Source organism: Lepus europaeus, chromosome 2, assembly GCF_033115175.1.
Source record: "Lepus europaeus isolate LE1 chromosome 2, mLepTim1.pri, whole genome shotgun sequence".
Taxonomy (NCBI): Eukaryota; Metazoa; Chordata; class Mammalia; order Lagomorpha; family Leporidae; genus Lepus; species Lepus europaeus.
In genome coordinates this window covers 56,154,875-56,175,117 of record NC_084828.1, presented here as the reverse complement: position 1 = coordinate 56,175,117, position 20,243 = coordinate 56,154,875, and the positions used below count along the sequence as shown (strand labels likewise).

Genomic DNA, 20,243 nt, shown 5'->3' with positions numbered 1-20,243 from the left:
GGCTAGTGATATTGAGTGGTTTTCCATATATTTCTTGGCCATTTGTACTCCTCTTTTAAGAGTGTATTCAGGGGCTGGCACTGTGGCGCAGGGGTTAAAGCCCCAGCCTTCCGTGCCAGCATCCCATATTTGAGTCCCGGCTGCTCTATTTCTGATCTAGCTCCCAGCTGAAAGCCTGGGAAAAGCAGTGGAAGATGACCCAGTCCTCGGGTTCCTGTACCTGCGTGGGAGACCTGGAAGAAGCTCCTGGCTCCTGGCTTTGGATCAGCCCAGCTCCAGTTCTTGGTCTCTTTTTATGTTTTACTTTTGTCTCAAAGACTAAATTTTTCTGATATAAGTCAATGTATTAAATGTACAAAAGCATCTTGCTTTTGGCTTCTGTTGGCATAGAATCTTTCTCAGTCCTTTCATTTTAAGACTGAGCCGGCGCCGCGGCTCAATAGGCTAATCCTCTGCCTGCGGCGCTGGCACACTGGGTTCTAGTCCCGGTCGGGGCTATGGCCCGGGAGTGCAGTGGAGGATGGCCCAAGTGCTTGGGCCCTGCACCCTCATGGGAGACCAGGAGAAGCACCTGGCTCCTGGCTTTGGATCAGCGCAGTGTGCCGGTTGCAGCACGCCGGCTGCGGCGGCCATTGGAGGGTGAACCAACAGCAAAGGAAGACCTTTCTCTCTGTCTCTCTCTCACTGTCCACTCTGCCTGTTAAAAAAAAAATCATGTAGGATCTCTGTCATTAATGTGCTGTACACTGTGTTTTAATGCTATAACTAGTACTCCAACAGTATTTTTCACTTTGTGTTGCTATGTGAGGGCAAACGGTTGAAATCTTTACTTTATATATACTAAACTGATTTTCTGTATATAAAGAGAATTGAAAATGAATCTTGATGTGAATGGAAGGGGAGAGAGAGCGGGAAAGGGGAGGGTTGTGGGTGGGAGGGAAGTTATTGGGGGGAGGAGCCATTGTAATCTATAAGCTGTACTTTGGAAATTTATATTTGTTAAATAAAAGCTAAAAAAAAAAACTCTATGCATGGGCCCACACCATAGCTCACTAGGCTAATCCTCCACCTGCGGCACTGGCACCCTGGGTTTTAGTCCCAGTTGGGATGCCGGATTCTGTCCCAGTTGCTCCTCTTCCAGGCCAGCTCTCTGCTGTGGTCCAGGAAGGCAGTGGAGGATGGCCCAAGTCCTTGGGCCCTGCACCTGCATGGGAGACCAGGAGAAAGCACCTGGCTCCTGGCTTCAGATCGGCGCAGCGCCGGCCGTAGCGGCCATTTAGGGGGGTGAACCAACAGAAGGAAGACCTTTCGCTCTCTCTCTCTCTCTCTCTCTCTCTCTCACTATCTAACTCTGCCTGTCCAAAAAAAAAAAAAAAAAAAAAGACTGTATGCATGTTTGATGGTGAAGTCAGTTACTTACAGGCAACATATCTTTGGTTGTTTTTATTTTTAAATCAATTCAGCCAGTCTATGCCTTTCGATGGAGGATTTTATTCCATTCATATTCAATTTTTTTATAAATAATGACTTAGTCCTGTCAATTTTTTCTCTATGTTTATTTTAAATATGCTTTGTCCTTTTCTTCTATTGTTGTGTTCATCTTTGTGCTTTAATTTTTTTTTTTTTTAAGATTTAAAATGGCCAGGGATGGGTCTGGCCAAAGTAAGGAGCATGGAACTCCATCCACTTCTCCCATGTGGGTGGCAGGAGCCCAAGTCCTTGAATCATTTTCTGCTTTCCTGAGTACATTAACTGGGAGCTGGATCAGAAGAGGAGCAGCTGGAATTTGAACTGGTGCTATGATATGGGATGCCAGAATGGCAGGTGATGGCAAAATGGTATCCCTTTCTTATTAATTTTTAAAAAAATTTATTTAGTTCTTTGAAAGGCAGGGAAATGAAGAAATAGAGGGAGAGACAGGGATGGGGAGGGAGATAGAAGAGATATCTTCTATCTGCTAATTCACTCCACAAATGTCTATTACATCCAGGGCTGAGCCAGGCTGAAGCTGGGAGTCAGGAACTCCATCCTGGTCTTCCACATGGGTGATAGGGGCCCAAATACTTGGCCCTTTATCTGCTGCCTTGTTAGGTGCGTTAGCAGGAAGCCAGATTGGAAGTGAAGTAAACAAGACTCCAACTGGTGTTCAAACACTGCTGCACCACAGTGTCAGCCCCTTTCTCTTTCTTTTTAAAAGGAGATTTGTTTATTTGAAAGGCAGAGTGACAGAGAAAGACACCCATACACACACAAGCATGTACACACTGTGTGGTGGGGAGGGAGGCAGGGATGGAGAGAAACTGATCCTCCATCTGCTCATTCACTCTCCAAAGGCCTGAAACAACGGGCCAGGCCAGGCGAAAGCCAGGATCCAGGAATTTCTTTTTTTCTTTTCTTTCTTTCTTTCTTTTTTTTTTTTAAATGCAGAACTATTCTGTTTTACAGTTACAAACTTCATACACTTCATAATTACATTTTTAAGAACATGGTGATTCTTCCTACTGTGCCCACTCTCTCATTCCTATTCCTCCTTCCTCTCTTATTCCCATTCTATTTTTTACTAAGATCCAATTTCAGTTGACTTTATGCACATATGATTAACTCTGTTAAGTAAAGAGTTCAACAAATAGTAAAAACAAACAAAAAAGTAAAAAAAAACTATTCCTCAGCAGTCAAGATAAGTGCTGTTCAAGTCATTGCTTTTCAAAGTGTCAATTTCAGTTCTACAGATTGCTTTTTAGATGCTCTATTAGTTATCATATAGGTCAGGGAGAACATATGGTATTTGTCCTTTTGAAACTGGCTTATGTCACTAAGTATGATGTTTTCCAGTTACATAGTGGTTTCCAGTTACATCCATTGCGTTGTGAAAGATAGGATTTCATTCTTTTTTATGGCTGAGTAGTTATAGTGTATGTATACCACATTTTCTTTATCTAGTCATCAGTTGATGGATATCTGTATTGATTTCATATCTTAGCTATTGTGAATTGAGCTGTAATAAACGTGGGAGTACAGATAACTCTTTCATATCTGATTTTATTTCCTTTGGGTAAATACTGAGGAGTAGGAGAGCTGAATTACATGGTAGATCTATTTTCAGATTTCTGAGGAATCTTCACACTATCTTTCATAAAGGTTGTACTACATTATAATCCATCCAACACTGTACTAAGGTACCCTTTTCCCAACATCCTTGCCAAAATTTGTTATTTTTGGATTTTTTCATGAAAGTCAGTCTAACTGTATTGAAGTAAAATCTCTTGGTGGTTTTAATTGCATTTCATTGATTAGTTGTTCTGAGCATGTTTTCATGTGTTTGTTGGCATTTGCATTTCATCCTTTGAAAAATACCTTAGCCTATTTCTTAACTGGATCGTTTGTCTCACTATTGTTGAGTTCCTTGAGCTCCTTATATATCCTGGATATTAATCGTTTATCAGAGGTATAAATTGCAAATATTTTCTCCCATTCTGTTGGTTGCCTCTGTACTTTGATGAGTGTTTCCTTTGCAGTGCAGAAGCTCTTTAGCTTCATATAATCCCATTTGTCTAGCTTTGCTTTTAATGCCTGTGCTTCTGGGGTCTTTTCCAGGAAGTCACCGCCTATGCCAATATCTTGCAGAGTTTCCCCAATGTTTTCCTTTAGTAATTTGATGGTATCAGGTTGTAGATTTAGATCCTTGAACCATTGTGAGTTGATTGTTGTATAAGGCATAAGGTGGGGGTCTTGTTTCATAATTCTGCATGCAGAGATCCAATTTTTCCAACACCTTTTATTGAAGAAACTGTCTTTTCTCCATGGATTTATTTTAGCTTGTTTGTCAAAGATTAGTTGGTTGTAGCTACATGGATAAATTTCTGGGGTTTCAGTTCTGTTCTATTGGTCTACATGTCTATTTTTGTGCCAGTACCTAATTGCCCTGTAGTATGTTTTGAAATCTGGTGTTGAGAAGTAATGTTATTAGTATTTGATTGGATTGCATTGAATCTATAAATTCCTTTCAATAGTATAGACATTTTGATACTAATTCTTCCAATCCATGAACATGGGTGATTTTTCCATTTTTGGTGGTTTCTCTATCTTTCTTTACTGTTTTATAATTTTCATGTAGAGATCTTTCATCTCCTTTGTTAAATTTATTCCAAAGTATTTAAGTTTTTTTTTTCTGTAGCTATAATGAATGGTACTGATATATTTTTTTAAAGATTTATTATATTTATTTGAAAGACAGAGTTACAGAGAGAGGTAGAGACAGAGAGAGAGGTCTTCTGTCTGCTGGCTCACTCCAGGATGGCTGCAACAGCTGGAGCTGCGCCGATCTGATGCCAGGAGCCAGGAGCTTTTTCCAGGTCTCCCATGTGGGTGCAGGGGCCCAAGGAGTTGGACCATCTTCTGTTGCTTTCCCAGGCCATAGCAGAGCTGGATTGGAAGAGGAACAGCCGGGACTAGAACCGGCACCAATATTGGATGCCAGCGCTTCAGGCCAGGGCTTTAACCTGCTGTGCCACAGCAACGGCCCTGAATGGTATTGATTTTACAAGTTCTTCCTCAGCCATGGCATTGTCTGTATATGCAAAGGCTATTGATTTTTATGTGCTGATTTTATATCCTGCAAGTTTACCAAACTCTCTTATGAGTATCAATAGTTGCTTAATGGAGTCTTTTGGTTTCTTTGTATTTAGGATCATGTCATATGCAAAGAGAGATAATTTGACTTCCTCCTTTCCAATTTGTATCACTTTCATTGCTGTTTCTTGCCTAATGGCTCTGGCTAAAACTTCCAGAATATATTGAATGCAGTGCTGAAAGTGGGCATCCTTGTCTGGTTCTGGTTCTGGATCTTAGTAGAAATGCTTTCAACTTTTCTCCATTCAATATGATGCTGGCTGTGGGCTTGTTATAAATTGCCTTGATTGTGTTGAAGAATGTTTCTTCTTAGAATAGAGAAATGAAGGAGCAAGTCCTAGATCGCTTGCTGACAATAGCAATATCACATGAATACTTAGCAAACCGTTTCAACCATTAGATAACAACTTAAGAAAACATTTACCAAAAGGTCCAATGCCTTCTATAAATTTTAAGAATCCTGTATTTGAAAACACCTCTTAAATATCTAACATGGTATAGTTTGTTTAACCAGTAAACTTAAGCACAACCATATAAAATGTTTTTAGTTTCTTTCTACCAACCAGTTTAAAACATATGATACACAGATTCAGGTCACACAAATTAAAATGTATCTTTGATTGATTTTAGCAGCTTAAATTTATGGACAATCTTATCTATAAGCCATTTAAAATAAAACTCTTAATAAATTTCCTATGTGGAAATACAATATGTACACACATATAACATAGCATAATAGACCAATATAGCAATTTTAATAAAGGCCAACTTATTCTTTCATTTCTCTATTCTCTTCAAGGTAGGAAACTAATTCTATTATGAAGGAATCTGTAGGACGCACAATTTAATCTTTAGACCTTATAAAAGAGATGGCTAACATTTTTCTGTAATAGCATTGCCAAAATAAGAGCTTAAATAATAATCTCATAGCTAGATTCACTTCGCCATCAGCGAAGTATACAGTAAGTAGAAAAAACCTCCCTTTCAGACCAAAGGGAAAGAAAGTTTTAAAGTGAGAACATAATTTTCCTCATGGGCATTGTCTACCTTAGAAAAACTACTACAGAACATGCCTGTGACTATAGACTTATAGTTCAGGCCACCGAAGATTAGAGATGGGACATGGGCACTCCCTTGACTTGCATCCTCTGGTCTGCTTTAACACAAACCAGGAGGAAAAGAAAGCTCGGCATCAGAAGCAATGGGTGGCAGGCCTATTAATGGCTGATCTGTACAGTGATCTGCCCTCAAGGAGACCCAACAGGCCAGTCCACTGCAGTGGCTTTCAATGTGGTAAGCCTGGGCTTCAGCAGAAGTCAATTTGTGAAGAGCCCTGGCAGCTCTGCCAAGAGTTGGATCACTGGAAATGGACCTGCCCTGGAGTCGAAGGATGCCCAGGTCAGAGCCACAGATCTTATTGGCTCTAAGCTGAAAAGCCCTTCACTCAGCCCAACTTCCAAAGTGACCACTGCAGCTGAGGGTATGGTCAAGTAGGGTCAGCAACATTGCAGGCAGAACTGTAAATTTCTTGTTAGAGATGCCCCCTGCCTTTACCAGGCCAGCTCTCCTCCCAGGCCAGCCAAGTAATGAAAGTCAACAGAGTGCCTTCCCCTAGGAGGTTCACACCTCCCTTAGGATGTACCCCATGTGAAGAGATAGATAGGTCTGGGCCTCTTAACTTACAAGGCCTAAAGCCCACCAGATTATTATCAAGCCCCTTCTATCAGGTCCTATTTGCCTCTCAATCAGAAAACTTAATTGTAGCTTAGACAGCACCTTTCTTAGCACATCTAATAATGACTCTGTCCTTTGTTCTAGACCCTGTCTAGCACACTTGGGCCCCATTCCTTTGTAATCATAACCTCTACTCTACCACCAATGGCTCTACTCCCAACCTGTGTGTACTGATGGTCCTCTTCCCCACTTAATGCTGTATAATTGTTCAAACCTGGTAAATGCCACTCTTAGGATCATTGGTTACTATCCTCACTCTGTCTTTTATGATCTTGTCTAAATATGATCAGAGTCGGCAAACTTGGAAGGCTTCCATAGCCTTGGCAACTCATGACGAGAGCCTAGGGTGGTTACTGGCGCCATAAACTAGAGTGTCAATTTGTTGGGTCAACAACAGGAGTCACTGTGCACTTGCTCCTCATGTGGGATCTCTGACCTTAATGTGCTGTACATTGTGATTTAATGCTATAACTAGTACTCAAACAGTATGTTTCACTTTGTGTTGCTATGTGGGTGCAAACTGTTGAAATCTTTATATTAAATTGATCTTCTGTATATAAAGAGAATTGAAAATGAATCTTGATGTGAATGGAAAGGGAGAGGGAGTGGGAGAGGGGAGGGTTGTGGGTGGGAGGGAAGTTATGGGAGGGGGAAGCCATTGTAATCCATAAGCTGTACTTTGGAAATTTATATTTATTAAATAAAAGTTTAAAAAAAAAAGAATGTTTCTTCTATACCCAATTTGATTAAAGTATTTATCATGAAAGAATGTCATATTTTATCAAATGCTTTATCTGCATCTATTGAAAAATCATGTTTTTTCCTTCACTTTGCTAATGTAATGTATCAAATTTATTAATTTACATATGTTGTACAAACTTTGCATACCAGGGATAAATCCCAGTAGATCCAGGTCAATGATCTTTCTGATGTGTTGTTGGATTTGAATAGCTAGTATTTTGGTTGAGGATTTTTGCACTTCTTTTCTTTTCTCTTCTCTTCTCTTCTCTTCTCTTCTCTTCTCTTCTCTTCTCTTCTCTTCTCTTCTCTTCTCTTCTCTTTTCTTGACAGGCAGAGTTAGTGAGAGAGAGAGAGAGAGAGAGAGAGACAGAGAGAAAGGTCTTCCTTTTTTGTTGGTTCACCCCCCAAATGGCTGCTATGGCCGGCGTGCTGCAGCCAGCGCGCCTCGCTGATCCGAAGCCAGGAGCCAGGTGCTTTCTCCTGGTCTCCCATGCAGGTGCAGGGCCCAAGCACTTGGGCCATCCTCCACTGCACTCTTGGGCCACAGCAGAGAGCTGGACTGGAAGAGGAGCAACCGGTACAGAATCTGGCACCCCAACTGGGAATAGAACCCGGAGTGCTGGTGCCGCAGGTAGAGGATTAGCCTAGTGAGCCATGGCGCTGGCGCACATATTTTCATCAGGGATATTGATCTGTATAGAGTTTTCTTTCTCTGTTGTATCTTTTTCTGGTTTAGGAGTTAAGGTGATACAGGATTCATAGAAGGAGCTTGGAAGGATTCCTTCTCTTTCAATTTTTTTGAATATTTTGAGAATAATTAGAATTAGTTATTCTTTAAAAGTTTTATAAAATTCAGCAGTGAGGACATCTAGTCCTGGGCTTTTCTTTGCTGGGAGGGTCTTTATTACTGCTTCAATGTCTGTCTAGGTTATTGGTTTTCTTTCTTTCTTTCTTTTTTTTTTTTTTTTTAAAGATTTATTTATTTATTTGAAAGTCAGAGTTACACAGAGAGAGGAGAGGCAAAGAGAGAGAGAAGTCTTCCATCCGATGGTTCACTCCCCAATTGACTGCAACGGCTGGAGCTGCGCTGATCCAAAGCCTGGAGCCAGGAAGAGGAGCAGCCGGGACTTGAACCGGCACCCATATGGGATGCAGGTGCTCCAGGCCAGGGCATTAACCTGCTGCACCACAGCGCTGGCTCCTATTGGTTTTCTATATTTTCATGGGACAATGTTGGTAGGATTGTAGTTGTCCATAAATCTATCCATTTCTTCTGAATTTTCCAGTTTATTGGCATATAAATGCTTATAGTAATTCCTGATGATTTCTTTTTATTTCTGTGGTATCCATTGTAACATCTCCTTTTTCATCTCTGATTTTATTAATTAGGTGTTCTCCACCCTCCTTTTTTTGGTTAGTTAAGACAATGGTGTATTAGTTTTGTTTGTTTTTCTACCAGCTATTAATTTCATTTATATTTTGTATTGCTTTTTGGTTTCAACTTTATTTCTTCTCTAATTTAATTATTTCTCTACTACTACTAATTTTGGATTTTGTTTGTTATTGGTTTTCTAGGTTCTTGAGATAGATTCTTAGATCATTTATTTGATGTCTTTCCAATTTCTTGATGTAGGCACTAATTGCTATGGACTTCCTTCTTTTTTTTTTTTAATTTATTTGAAAGAGTTACACAGAGAGAAGGAGAGGCACAGAGAGAGGTCTTCCATCCGCTGGTTCATTCCCCAGTTGGCCGCAATAGCCAGAGCTGCGCTGATCCAAAGCCAGGATTCAGGAGCTTCTTCTGGGTCTCCCATGTGGGTGCAGGGGCCCAAAGACTTGGGCCATTTTCTACTCCTTTCCCAGGCCATAGCAGAGAGCTGGATGGGAAGTGGAGCAGCCTGGACTTGAACCGGCGCCCATATGGAATGCTGGCATTGCAGGCAGTGGCTTTACCTGCTATGCCACAGTGCCAGGCCTATATAAACTTTCCTCTTAACACTGCTTTTGCTGTATCTGTTACGTTTTGATGTATTATGTTGTCATCTTCATTCATTTCTTGGAATTTTTAATTTTTCCTCCTATGAGCTACTGTTCATTTAGGAGCATATTGTTCAGTCTCCATGTGTTTGCATATTTTCTAGAGTTTCTTAAGTTGCTATTTCTGTCTTCATTCCATTGTGGTCAGAAAAGATGCATGATATGATTTCAGTTTTTTTGAATTTGCGGCTACTTGCATTATGGAGTAGCATATGGTCTATTCTAGAGAAAGTTCCATGCACTGTTGAAATGAATGTGTATTCTTCAACTGTTGGATGAAATGTCCATTTGGTCCAGGGTGTAGATTAACTCTGTTGTTTCCTTGTTGATTTTTTTGTCTAGTTAATCTATCCACTGATGAAATGTGTTGAAGTCCCCCATTATTATTATATTGTGTCTATTTCTCCCTTTAGATTGATTAATGCTTTTTTTTTTAAATAGCCAGCTGCCCTTGCATTGGGTACTTATACATTTAATATGGTCACATCTTCCTAATTGAATTGATACCTAAATCAATACATAATTTCCTTCCTTGTCTCTTTTAACAGTTTTTGTGTTAAAGTCTATTTTGTATGATGTTAGGATGGCTACACCTGCTTGTTTTTGCTTTGGGCTAGCATGGGATATTTTTTTTCCATTCTATCACTTTCAGTCTGTGTGTATCTTTGTTGGTGAGGTGTCTTTCTTGTAGGTAGCATATAGATGGGTCTTGTTTTTTAATCAATTCAGCCAGTCTGTATCTTTTAATTGGAGAATTTAAATTTAGACCATATGCATTCTAAGTTTTTATTGATAAATAATGTGATGGCTCTGACATTTTTCTATAGTATTTCTAATGTTTACTTTGAATTTCCTTTGTACTTTCACTAGGAGATTTTCTGCCTTCACTTTTTTTTTTAAGATTTATTTCAAAGTCTGAGTTACACACACACACACACACAGAGAGAGAGAGAGAGAGAGAGAGGTCTTACATCCGATGATTCACTCCCCAGATGGCCACAATGGCCAGAGCTGCACCAATCTGAAGCCAGGAGCCAGGAGCTTCTTCTGGGTCTCCCATGTAGGTGCAGGGGCCCAAGGACTTGGGCCATTTCTTACTGCTCTCCCAGGCATAGCAGAGAGCGGGATGGGAAGGCCTTCTCTTTCTTTTATGATGATGACTATCTTTTTCTGTTTCTGTGTGTACATCTTTAGTATCTTTATAAGGCTTGTTGAGTGATGACAAATTCTTTCAATTTATGTTTGTTTTAGGTGGCCTTTATTTCACCTTCATTTTTAAGTGAGAGCTTTGTTGAGTACAGTATTCTGGGTTGACATTTTTTTTTTCTTTTAGGACTTAGACTATGTCTTTCTATTCTCTCCTAGCCTGTAGGGTTTCTGATGAGAAATCAGCTATCAGTCTAATTGGAGATCCTCTAAAGGTAATCTGGTGTTTCTCATGTGCACATTTTAGAATCTTTTCTTTATGTTTTACTTTTGAAAGTGACTATATTTTGTGGTGAAGATATTTTCAGATCATGTCTCTTATGACTTCTGTGTGCTTCCTGTATTTGTATGTCCCTATTTTTCTCCAAATAGGGAAGTTTTCTGATATTATTTCACTGAATAGGTATTCTAAGCCATTCTTTGTTTCCACACATTCAGGATTCCTAAGACTTGTATGTTTGGTCAATTGATAGATTCTCATAAATCTGAAACATGTTTGGTTTGTTATGTTTGGTTTTTCTAATTTTTTCTTCTTTTTTTTTTTGTCTGACTGAGACATTTCTAAAGATTTGACTTCTAACTCAGACACTGTTTCTTCTGCCTCACCAAGTCTGTTGTTAAGGCTTTCCACAGTATTTTTTATTTGACATAATGAATTCTTCATTCCTCATATTTTAGTTTTATTTATATCCAATATCTCTGTCTCAGGAGAATTTTTCATATATGGCATGTGTGGATTTCTTTAACTCATGTGTTGTTTTTGAGTCATGTTCATTCTTTTGAATTTCTTTTCAGGTAATTCATTGATCTTAAAAATTTATTTATTTGAAAGGCAGAGTTATGGGGTTGGGGGTGAGACACACACACACCACACACACACACAAACACACACATGTCTTCCATCTACTTTTTCACTCCTCAAATGGCCCTGATGGCTGAAACTGAGTCAGTCTGAAGCCAGGATCCAGAAGCTTCTTCCAGGTCTCCTACATGAGTGTAGGGACCCAATTACTTGGGCCACCCCCTACTGCTTTCCCTGGCACATACAGTAGGGAGTTGGATTGGAAGCAGAGCATCTGGGACTCGAACTGGCAACTATATCAGATGCTGGCATTGTGGGCAGTGCCTTCCATGCCACAATGCTGGCTCCTCATTGTTCTGTTTGTGTTTACATTCTAATATTGAAGTGTTGTTGTGTTCCTTTGAGGCATTAGGTTGTCTTCCTTGTTTATGTTTCTTGTATTTCTACATATAAGTTTTAGATGTTTGTGAAAACACTTGTTGATTTTCTCCTCTGAAGGCTTTTATCTTTGATATATGTCTCTGTGGCTTAGTGGAATGTCTGTTCTTTCAGTGGATGTCAAGAGGGACTTGCTTGATGGTTCCACGGATCTTTGGCCAGTGCTTGAGGGTGGGAAAAGGGTCCAGGGTGACACTGAAGTTAGATGTGGTAACTCTGTCTTCAACAAGTTTGAGGTTATGATCACATTGGTTGGTGTGATAACAGTATTAGGTCCTCTTTGCCAAGGTCAGCCAACTACTTAGGATGAACTCACAGTGGCTACATACCTCACCCACACAAGTACATGAATTGCACAAAAGAGCTATGCACTCCTCAGTGTGAGTGGGAGCCTCTGAAGCCAGACACAGTGATTGCCCTAATGCCCAGCCACACTTTATTGCCCAACCTATCACACAGTCACAGAATTCCTACAGTCACAGGGCTCAGGTCTCCGGCAGTCACAGGGAATAGGGGATCCACTCTCAGTCCCACGAACCTCCTGTGTTCAACAGAAAACCTGTCTCATTCTTGAGTCAGCTGCCTAACACAGGTTGTTCAGTGCTATGCCTTGGCAAGTTGAGTCTGGGCATCTTAATAGAGTGAGGGGTGGAAGAGTTTCATGGGCCGAAGGAACGGCCTGCCCTCCACCAAATCTCAAGGTCAGATTCATAGAGAGTGGGGACCCGGACTTATCCCTCTGATAAAATCCCTCAGTTGTGCGTGGGTTGCAACAGCCTCTACTTGCCTTATCAAGATGGCATTTCCTCTCTGCTCATTGTCCAGTGCCTTCCTCCAAGAAGATGGAATCCCCTCTGGCTATTGGGGAGTCACTGGCAGTGTTCTCACTGCCTCATGATTGAACTGTTCCCACTGCTCCATAGCATCTGCCTTTTTTTTTTAAACTTTTATTTAGTAAATATAAATTTCCAAAGTACAGTTTATGGATTAAAATGGCTTTTCCCCCCCATAACTTCCTCCCACTCACACCCCTCCCATCTCCCGCTCCCTCTCCCATTCCATTCACATCAAGATTCATTTTCAATTATCTTTATATACAGAAGATTGACTTAGTATACATTAAGTAAAGATTTCATCAGTTTGCACCTACACAGAAACACAGAATGTAAAATACTGTTTCAGTACTAGTTATAGCATTACTTCACATTGGACAACACATTAAGGACAGATCCCACATGAGGAGTAAGTACACAGTGACTCCTGTTGTTGATTATCAATTTGACACTCTTGTTTATGGCGAGAGTAATCTTCCTAGGCTCGAGTCATGAGTTGCCAAGGCTATGGAAGCCTTTTGAGTTCGCCGACTCTGATCATATTTTGACAGGGTCATAGTCAAAGTGGAAGTTCTCTCCTCCCTTCAGAGAACGGTACCTCCTTCTTTGATGGCCCTGTTCTTTCCACTGGGATCTCACTTTGCAGAGATCTTTCATTTAGGTCTTCTTCTTCTTCTTCTTTTTTTTTTCCCAGAGTGTCTTGGCTTTCCATGCCTAAAATACTCTCATGGGCTCTTGAGCCAGATCTGAATGCCTTAAGGGCTGATTCTGAGGCCAGAGTGCTATTTAGGACATCTGCCATTCTAGGAGTCTGCTGTGTATCCCGCTTCCCATGTTGGATTGTTCTCTCCCTTTTTGATTCTATCAGTTAGTATTAGCAGACACTAGTTTTGTTTGTGTGATCCCTTTGACTCTTAGACCCATCAGTGTGATCAATTGTGAGCTGAAATCAATCACTTGGACTAGTGGGATGGCATTGGTACATGCCACCTTGATAGGATTGTGTTGGAATCTGCTGGCACGTTTCTAACTCCACCATTTAGGGCAAGTCCGATTGAGCATGTCCCAAATTGTACATCTCCTCCCTCCCCTATTCCCACTCTTATATTTAACAGGGATCACTTTTCAGTTAAATTTAAACACCTAAGAATAATTGTGTTTTAATTACAGAGTTCAACCAATAGTACTAGAACAAAACAAATACTAAAAGGGATAAAGTATTAAATTGTACATCAACAGTCAGGACAAGGGCTGATCAAGTCACTGTTTCTCATAGTGTCCATTTCACTTCAACAGATTTCACCTTTGGTGCTCAATTAGTTGTCACCGATCAGGGAGAACATATGATATCTGTCCCTTTGGGACTGGCTTATTTCACTCAGCATGATGTGTTCCAGATTCCTCCATTTTGTTGCAAATGAACGGATTTCATTGTTTTTGACTGCTGTATAGTATTCTTTCTTTCTTTTTTTTTTTTTTTTTGACAGGCAGAGTGGACAGTGAGAGAGAGAGAGAGACAAAGGTCTTCCTTTTTGCCATTGGTTCACCCTCCAATGGCCGCCGTGGCCGGCGCTCTGTGTTCTGTATAGTATTCTATAGAGTACATGTCCCATAATTTCTTTATCCAGTCTACTCTTGATGGGCATTTGGGTTGGTTCCAGGTCTTAGCTATTGTGAATTGAGCTGTAATAAACATGAATGTGCAGACAGCTTTTTTGTTTGCCAATTTAATTTCCTTTGGGTAAATTCCAAGGAGTGGGATGGCTTGTTGTATGGTAGGGTTATATTCAGGTTTCTGAAGAATCTCCAGACTGACTTCCATAGTGGCTTAACCAGTTTACATTCCCACCAACAGTTGGTTAGTGTCCCTTTTTCCCCACATCCTCTCCAGCGTCTATGGTTGGTAGATTTCTGAATGTGAGCCATTCTAACCTGGGTGAGGTGAAACCTCATTGTGGTTTTGATTTGCATTTCTCTGATTGCTAGTGATCTTGAACATTTTTTCATGTGTCTGTTGGCCATTTGGATTTCCTCTTTTGAAAAATGTCTATTGAGGTCCTTGGCCCATCTCTTATGTGGGTTGTTTGTTTTGATGTTGTGGAGTCTCTTGATTTTTTTGTAGATTCTGGTTATCAGCCCTTTATCTGCTGCGTAGTTTGCAAATATTTTTTCCCATTCTGTCAGTTGCCTCTTCACTTTCCTGACTGTTTCTTTTGAAGTACAGAAACTTCTCAATTTGATGCAATCCCAATAGTTAATTTTGGCTTTGACTGCCTGTGCTTCCGGGGTCTTTTTCCAAGAAATATTTGCCGGTACCTATATCTTGCAGGGTTTCTCCAATGTTCTCTAATAATTTGTTGGTGTCGGGTGTAGATTTAAGTCTTTCATCCATGTTGAGTGAATTTTTTTATAAGGTGAAAGGTAGGGGTCTTGCTTCATGCTTCTGCATGTGGAAATCCAATTTTCCCAGCACCATTTATTGAATAGACTGTCCTTACTCCAGGGATTGGTTTTGGATCCTTGATCAAATATAAGTTGGCTGTAGATGTTTGGATTGATTTCTGGTGTTTCTATTCTGTTCCATTGGTCTATCCATCTGTTTCTGTCCCAGTACCATGCTGTTTTGATTACAATTGCCCTGTAGTATGTCCTGAAATCTAGTATTGTGATGCCACCGGCTTTGTTTTTGTTGTACAAGATTGCTTTCGCTATTCGAGGTCTCCTGTGTCTCCATATGAATTTCAGCATCATTTTTTCCAGATCTGAGAAGAATGTCCTCGGTATTTGATTGGTATTGCATTGAATCTGTAAATCGCTTTTGGGAGAATGGACATTTTGATGATATTGATTCTTCTAATCCATGAGCATGGAAGATTTTTCCAATTTTTGGTATCCTCTTCTATTTCTTTCTTTAAGGTTTTGTAATTTTCATCATAGAGATCTTTAACATCCTTGGTTAAGTTTATTCCAAGGTATTTGATTGTTTTTGTGGCTATTGTGAATGGGATTGATCTTTTAGGTTCATTCTCAGCCATGGCATTGCCTGTGTATACAAAGGCTAAGGCTGTTGATTTTTGTGCATTGATTTTATATCCTGCTACTTTGCCAAACTCTTCTATGAGTTCCAATAGTCTCTTAGTAGATTTCTTTGGATCCCCTAAATAAAGAATTACATCATCTGCAAAGAGGGTTAGTTTGAGTTCTTCCTTCCCAATTTGTATCCTTTTAATTTCTTTTTCTTGCCTAATACCTCTGGCTAAGACTTGCAGACCTATATTGAATAGCAGTGGTGAGAGTGGGCATCCCTGTCTGGTACCAGATCTCAGTGAAAATGCTTCCAACTTTTCTCCATTCAATAGGATGTTGGCCATGGGTTTTTCATAAATTGCTTTGATTGTATTAAAGAATGTTCCTTCCATACCCAGTTTGCTTAGAGTTTTCATTATGAAAGGGTGTTGTATTTTATCAAATGCTTTCTCTGTGTCTATTGAGAGAATCCTATTGTTTTTTCTTCTGCAGTCTGTTAATGTGGTGTATCACATTGATTGATTTGTGTACGTTGAACCATCCCTGCATCCAGGGATAAATCCCACTTGGTCTGGGTGGATAATATTTCTGATGTGTTGTTGCATTCTATTGGGCAGAATTTTATTAAGGATGTTTGCATCTATGTTCATCAGGGATATTGGTCTGTAAGTCTGTAATTCTCTTTCAATGCTGCATCTTTTTCTGGCTTAGGAATTAAGGTGATGCTTGCTTCATAGAAAGAATTTGTAAGGATTCCCTCTTTTTCGATTGTTCTGAAAAGTTTGAGGAGAATTGGAGTTAGTTCTTCTTTAAATGTCTGGTAGAATTCAGCAGTGAATCCATCTGGCCCCAGGTTTTTCTTTGTTGGGAGGGCCTTTATTACTGTTTCAATTTCTGTCTCAGTTATGGGTCTGTTTAGGTTTTCTATGTCTTCCTGGTTCAATTTAGGTAGGTTGCATGTGTCCAGGAATCTATCCATTTCTGATAGATTTCCCTGTTTGCTGGCATACAAGTCCTTTTAGTAATTTCTGATGACTCTTTTTATTTCTGTGGTGTCTGTTGTTACGTTTCCTTTTTCTTTTCTTTTTTTATTTTATTTTATTTTTTTGACAGGCAGAGTGGACAGTGAGAGAGAGAGATAGAGAGAAAGGTCTTCCTTTTTTGCCGTTGGTTCACCCTCCAATGGCCACCGCGGCTGGTGCGCTGCGGCCGGCGCACCGCGCTGATCCGATGGCAGGAGCCAGGTGCTTCTCCTGGTCTCCCATGGGGTGCAGGGCCCAAGCACTTGGGCCATCCTCCACTGCACTCCCTGGCCACAGCAGAGAGCTGGCCTGGAAGAGGGGCAACCGGGACAGGATCGGTGCCCCGACCGGGACTAGAACCCGGTGTGCCGGCGCCGCAAGGCGGAAGAATAGCCTAGTGAGCCGCGGCGCCGGCCACATTTCCTTTTTCATCTCTGATTTTATTGATTTGGGTCTTTTCTCTTCTTTTTTTAATTAGTTGGGCCAATGGGGTGTCAATTTTGTTTATTTTTTTCAAAAAACCAGCTCCTTGTTTGGCTGATTTTTTGTAATTTTTTTTTTGGATTCAATCTTGTTGATTTCTTCTCTGATTTTAATTATTTCTCTTCTACTAGATTTGGGTCTGGTTTGCTGCAGATTTTCTAGATCCTTGAGATGCATTGAAAGCTCATTTATTTGGTGCCTTTCCAATTTCTTGATGTAGGCACCTATTATTATAAACTTTCCTCTTAACACTGCTTTTGCTGTATCCCATAAGTTTTGGTATGTTGTGCTGTTATCCTCATTTACTTCCAGAAAGTTTTTGACTTCTCTTTTGATTTCTTCTGTGACCTACTGTTCATTCAGGAGCATGTTGTTCAATCTCCATGTGTTTGCATATGCTCTAGGGATTCCTGAGTTGCTAATTTCCAACTTCATTCCATTATGGTCTGAGAAGCTGCATCGTATGATTCTAATTCTTTTGAATTTGCTGAGACTTGCTTTATGGCCTAGTATGTGGTCAATCCTAGAGAAGGTTCCATGTACTGCTGAGAAGAATGTAAATTCTTCAAGTGTAGGATGAATTGTTCTGTAGATATCTGTTAGATCCATTTGGGCTATAGTGTTATTTACTGCCTTCTTTTTTTGAATTCCAATTGCAAACTACTGTCCAGCTCTCTCATAGGAATTCATTTCCTTCCCGTTTCTTTTTATCTTTCTGTGATTGAAATCAGTCTTTTCCCTATTCAGCGTCTTTGATCTCCTCTTTGAGCATCCTTATAATCATAATCATTATTCTGAATTTTTTTTTCCTTCTGAATCTTTATCATACATTTTGGCAATCTCCTTTTCTTTGGAGCCAGTTACTAAGGCATTATTTTGCTCCTTTTGGTACTGTAATATTGACTTTATTTTTCATTCTTCCTATGTCCCTAAATTGATGTTTGTGCATGTGCTGGATTAGTTGTCTCTATCACTTTAAAGAATGAATTTCATGATAAGCATTTTTTCCAAAAATGTTTTTTTTAATGTCCTTTGGTATGCTATTTTGGTTTCATTTCCAGTTTGATTTTTTAATGTAGGGTACTTATGTTTTCTTCCACTATAATCAATGGCAATGGCAGTTGAGGGTGTTATGCACCCTTATCTGGCACCATAGGGTAAGTGGCAGGCCATTTGGTGTGGCCAGGGCCAGTGGTGTCCTTTCCCTAATTCTGTCTTATCTGTGGTTCTGAGTGTGAGTCTGGAATCTTGCATCCTTTGCATGAGTTATTGTGGTAGCAGGGTCAAGGGCAGGGTCATGGTAATGCTGTCTGTAAGTCTGTCATGGGATGCTTGGGTCTCTACCTGTTAGCTTCAATTTTCTATATAATAAATTGACCCCCATTTACCTTTTTCTTCCCCAAGCAGGCAGTTCCTCTCCTCACGTTGTGCTGTAATGCTAAGATCATATCTAGAGCCCATACTCTGGGGTTGGGCCAAAGCCATATTGTCTACCTTCTGCTGAGGTTACTTGGCACTTAGACTGCTGCATCTATCTACAGGCTGTGCTGGCCAGGAAATGAATCAAGTCAAATTGGTACTGGTAGGTTTTTAGGCTCTGTCTCTGAGGACTGCCTTTTGGGTGGAGGCCTTTTGGTTTTATCTGTTCTGAGTCTTACCATGGTGGGCCAAGCACCAAGGTCTGAGGCAAAATCCTAAGCTCACCTTCCTTTTTACTCCCTCCTGGCTGGAGTCTTGCTCTGCTACCTGCTGCAGTTTGCAAGAGGGATGGTAGAGGCAGTCCCTTTGGTGCTTTGTCTGACCCTGTGCTCATTTTGTACCTGGGTTTCACAGTTACTGGGTACTTTTCATTCTTGGGGGAAGATGCCAGGCTCATTCAAAGCTGGTGGTGATACATGATGTATTTAACCTGGCATAAAATGGTTTTTACTACTCTTTATTTTTTATTTTTATTTTTGACAGGCAGAGTTAGACAGTGAGAGAGAGAGAGAGAGAGAGAGAGAGAGAGAGAGAGAGAGAGAGAGAAGAGAGAGAGAGAGAGAAAGGTCTTTTTTTTCTGTTGGTTTACCCTCCAATGGCCGCTGCGGCCGGCGCATCTTGCTTATCCGAAGCCAGGAGCCAGGTGCTTCTCCTGGTCTCCTATGCGGGTGCAGGGCCCAAGGACTTGGGCCATCCTCCACTGCACTCCGGGGCCACAGCAGAGAGCTGGACTGGAAGAGGAGCAACCAGGACAGAATCCAGCGCCCCAACTGGGACTAGAACGTGGGGTGCTGGTGCCGCAGGTGGAGGATTAGCTTAGTGAGCTGCAACGCCGGCCTTTACTGCTTCTTTGAAACATATTTCAGTTGTTTTTAGTTATTTAAGCATTGAAATCTCCAAGTTTCCTGGCTAAAGTTACTTGAACATTCTAAAATGTCTTCCTGCTATTTTTTTGTGGACTTATAATTCCTTACCAGCAGAAGAGGCAAGTATTCTGTCAAATGTGGTTATTTTTATTTTTTCTTTGTGTGCTATGAATTTGGCTGTTTACCTTGAAAATATCAGTAAAATTAACATCTGAAGTGCCTCATCATATAGTTATTTTATCAACAAAATTACATATTTTTTTCCTAGTGGAAAAGAAGCCTAAGAAATAAAGTCATCTCTCTGGACCATAAGAATAAAAAAGGTGTCCATGAGTGTCCTGTCACTGCTAAGGCATCACCAGAAAGGTAAGATATGTATGCGACATAGAACCAGCTTATACCTTGTATAAAGAGTGTGACCACAGAGGATTCATTTAAGCTCTTTGTATCTCCTCAATTACCACAATGTTTATAATTAGAAAGATTGAACTCAGTCAGTGACTTCTAAGGTTTCTTTAAGCTCCAACTTTCTGTGATTGTAGGTCATGTTATTCCTTGTTTTTTGTACATTTGTAATATCTTGCTAAATTTAGCTGATAATGTGACAGTTATATATAGACTGATTATAATGCTTGATTCATCATTTGTAGTCAGCAGTGGAAAAGATGCCACATTTAGCAACTATGGTCCTATATTCATAGCAATATTTATGAATGTAGGGATTAAAATATCTGTAGGATTCAATTGTAGTTATCAGAAGGAATATAGAACATTCTAAGATTGGACATCAGTAAGTGATTAGAAAATTATTATTTTAGAGAAGTGTGTTGAATTTTCTTTTTTTTTTAAGCACAGTAAATGAAAAAGTGACAATGGCACAGTAAAAATTACAATGATTGAAAGATTGCTCAAATTTAGATGACTACTTGGAATCTTTGAGTTTATG

At 40.2% G+C, this 20,243-nt stretch overlaps 1 protein-coding gene across 7 annotated transcripts in view; it reads left to right on the top strand.

The window, feature by feature from the left end:
- The window catches only part of SENP7 (SUMO specific peptidase 7), a 206,426-nt gene that overhangs the window by 44,288 nt on the left and 141,895 nt on the right, over nt 1–20,243 (top strand). For 6 of the 7 annotated variants that reach the window (XM_062207205.1, XM_062207250.1, XM_062207242.1 and 3 more), the window contains one exon: nt 19,566–19,663. In XM_062207205.1, coding sequence (XP_062063189.1) covers nt 19,566–19,663 — 98 coding nt within the window. Of the gene's footprint in view, nt 1–1,674; nt 1,825–19,565; nt 19,664–20,243 lie in introns of those variants that run through there. The other variant, XM_062207225.1, reaches the window with a different exon arrangement.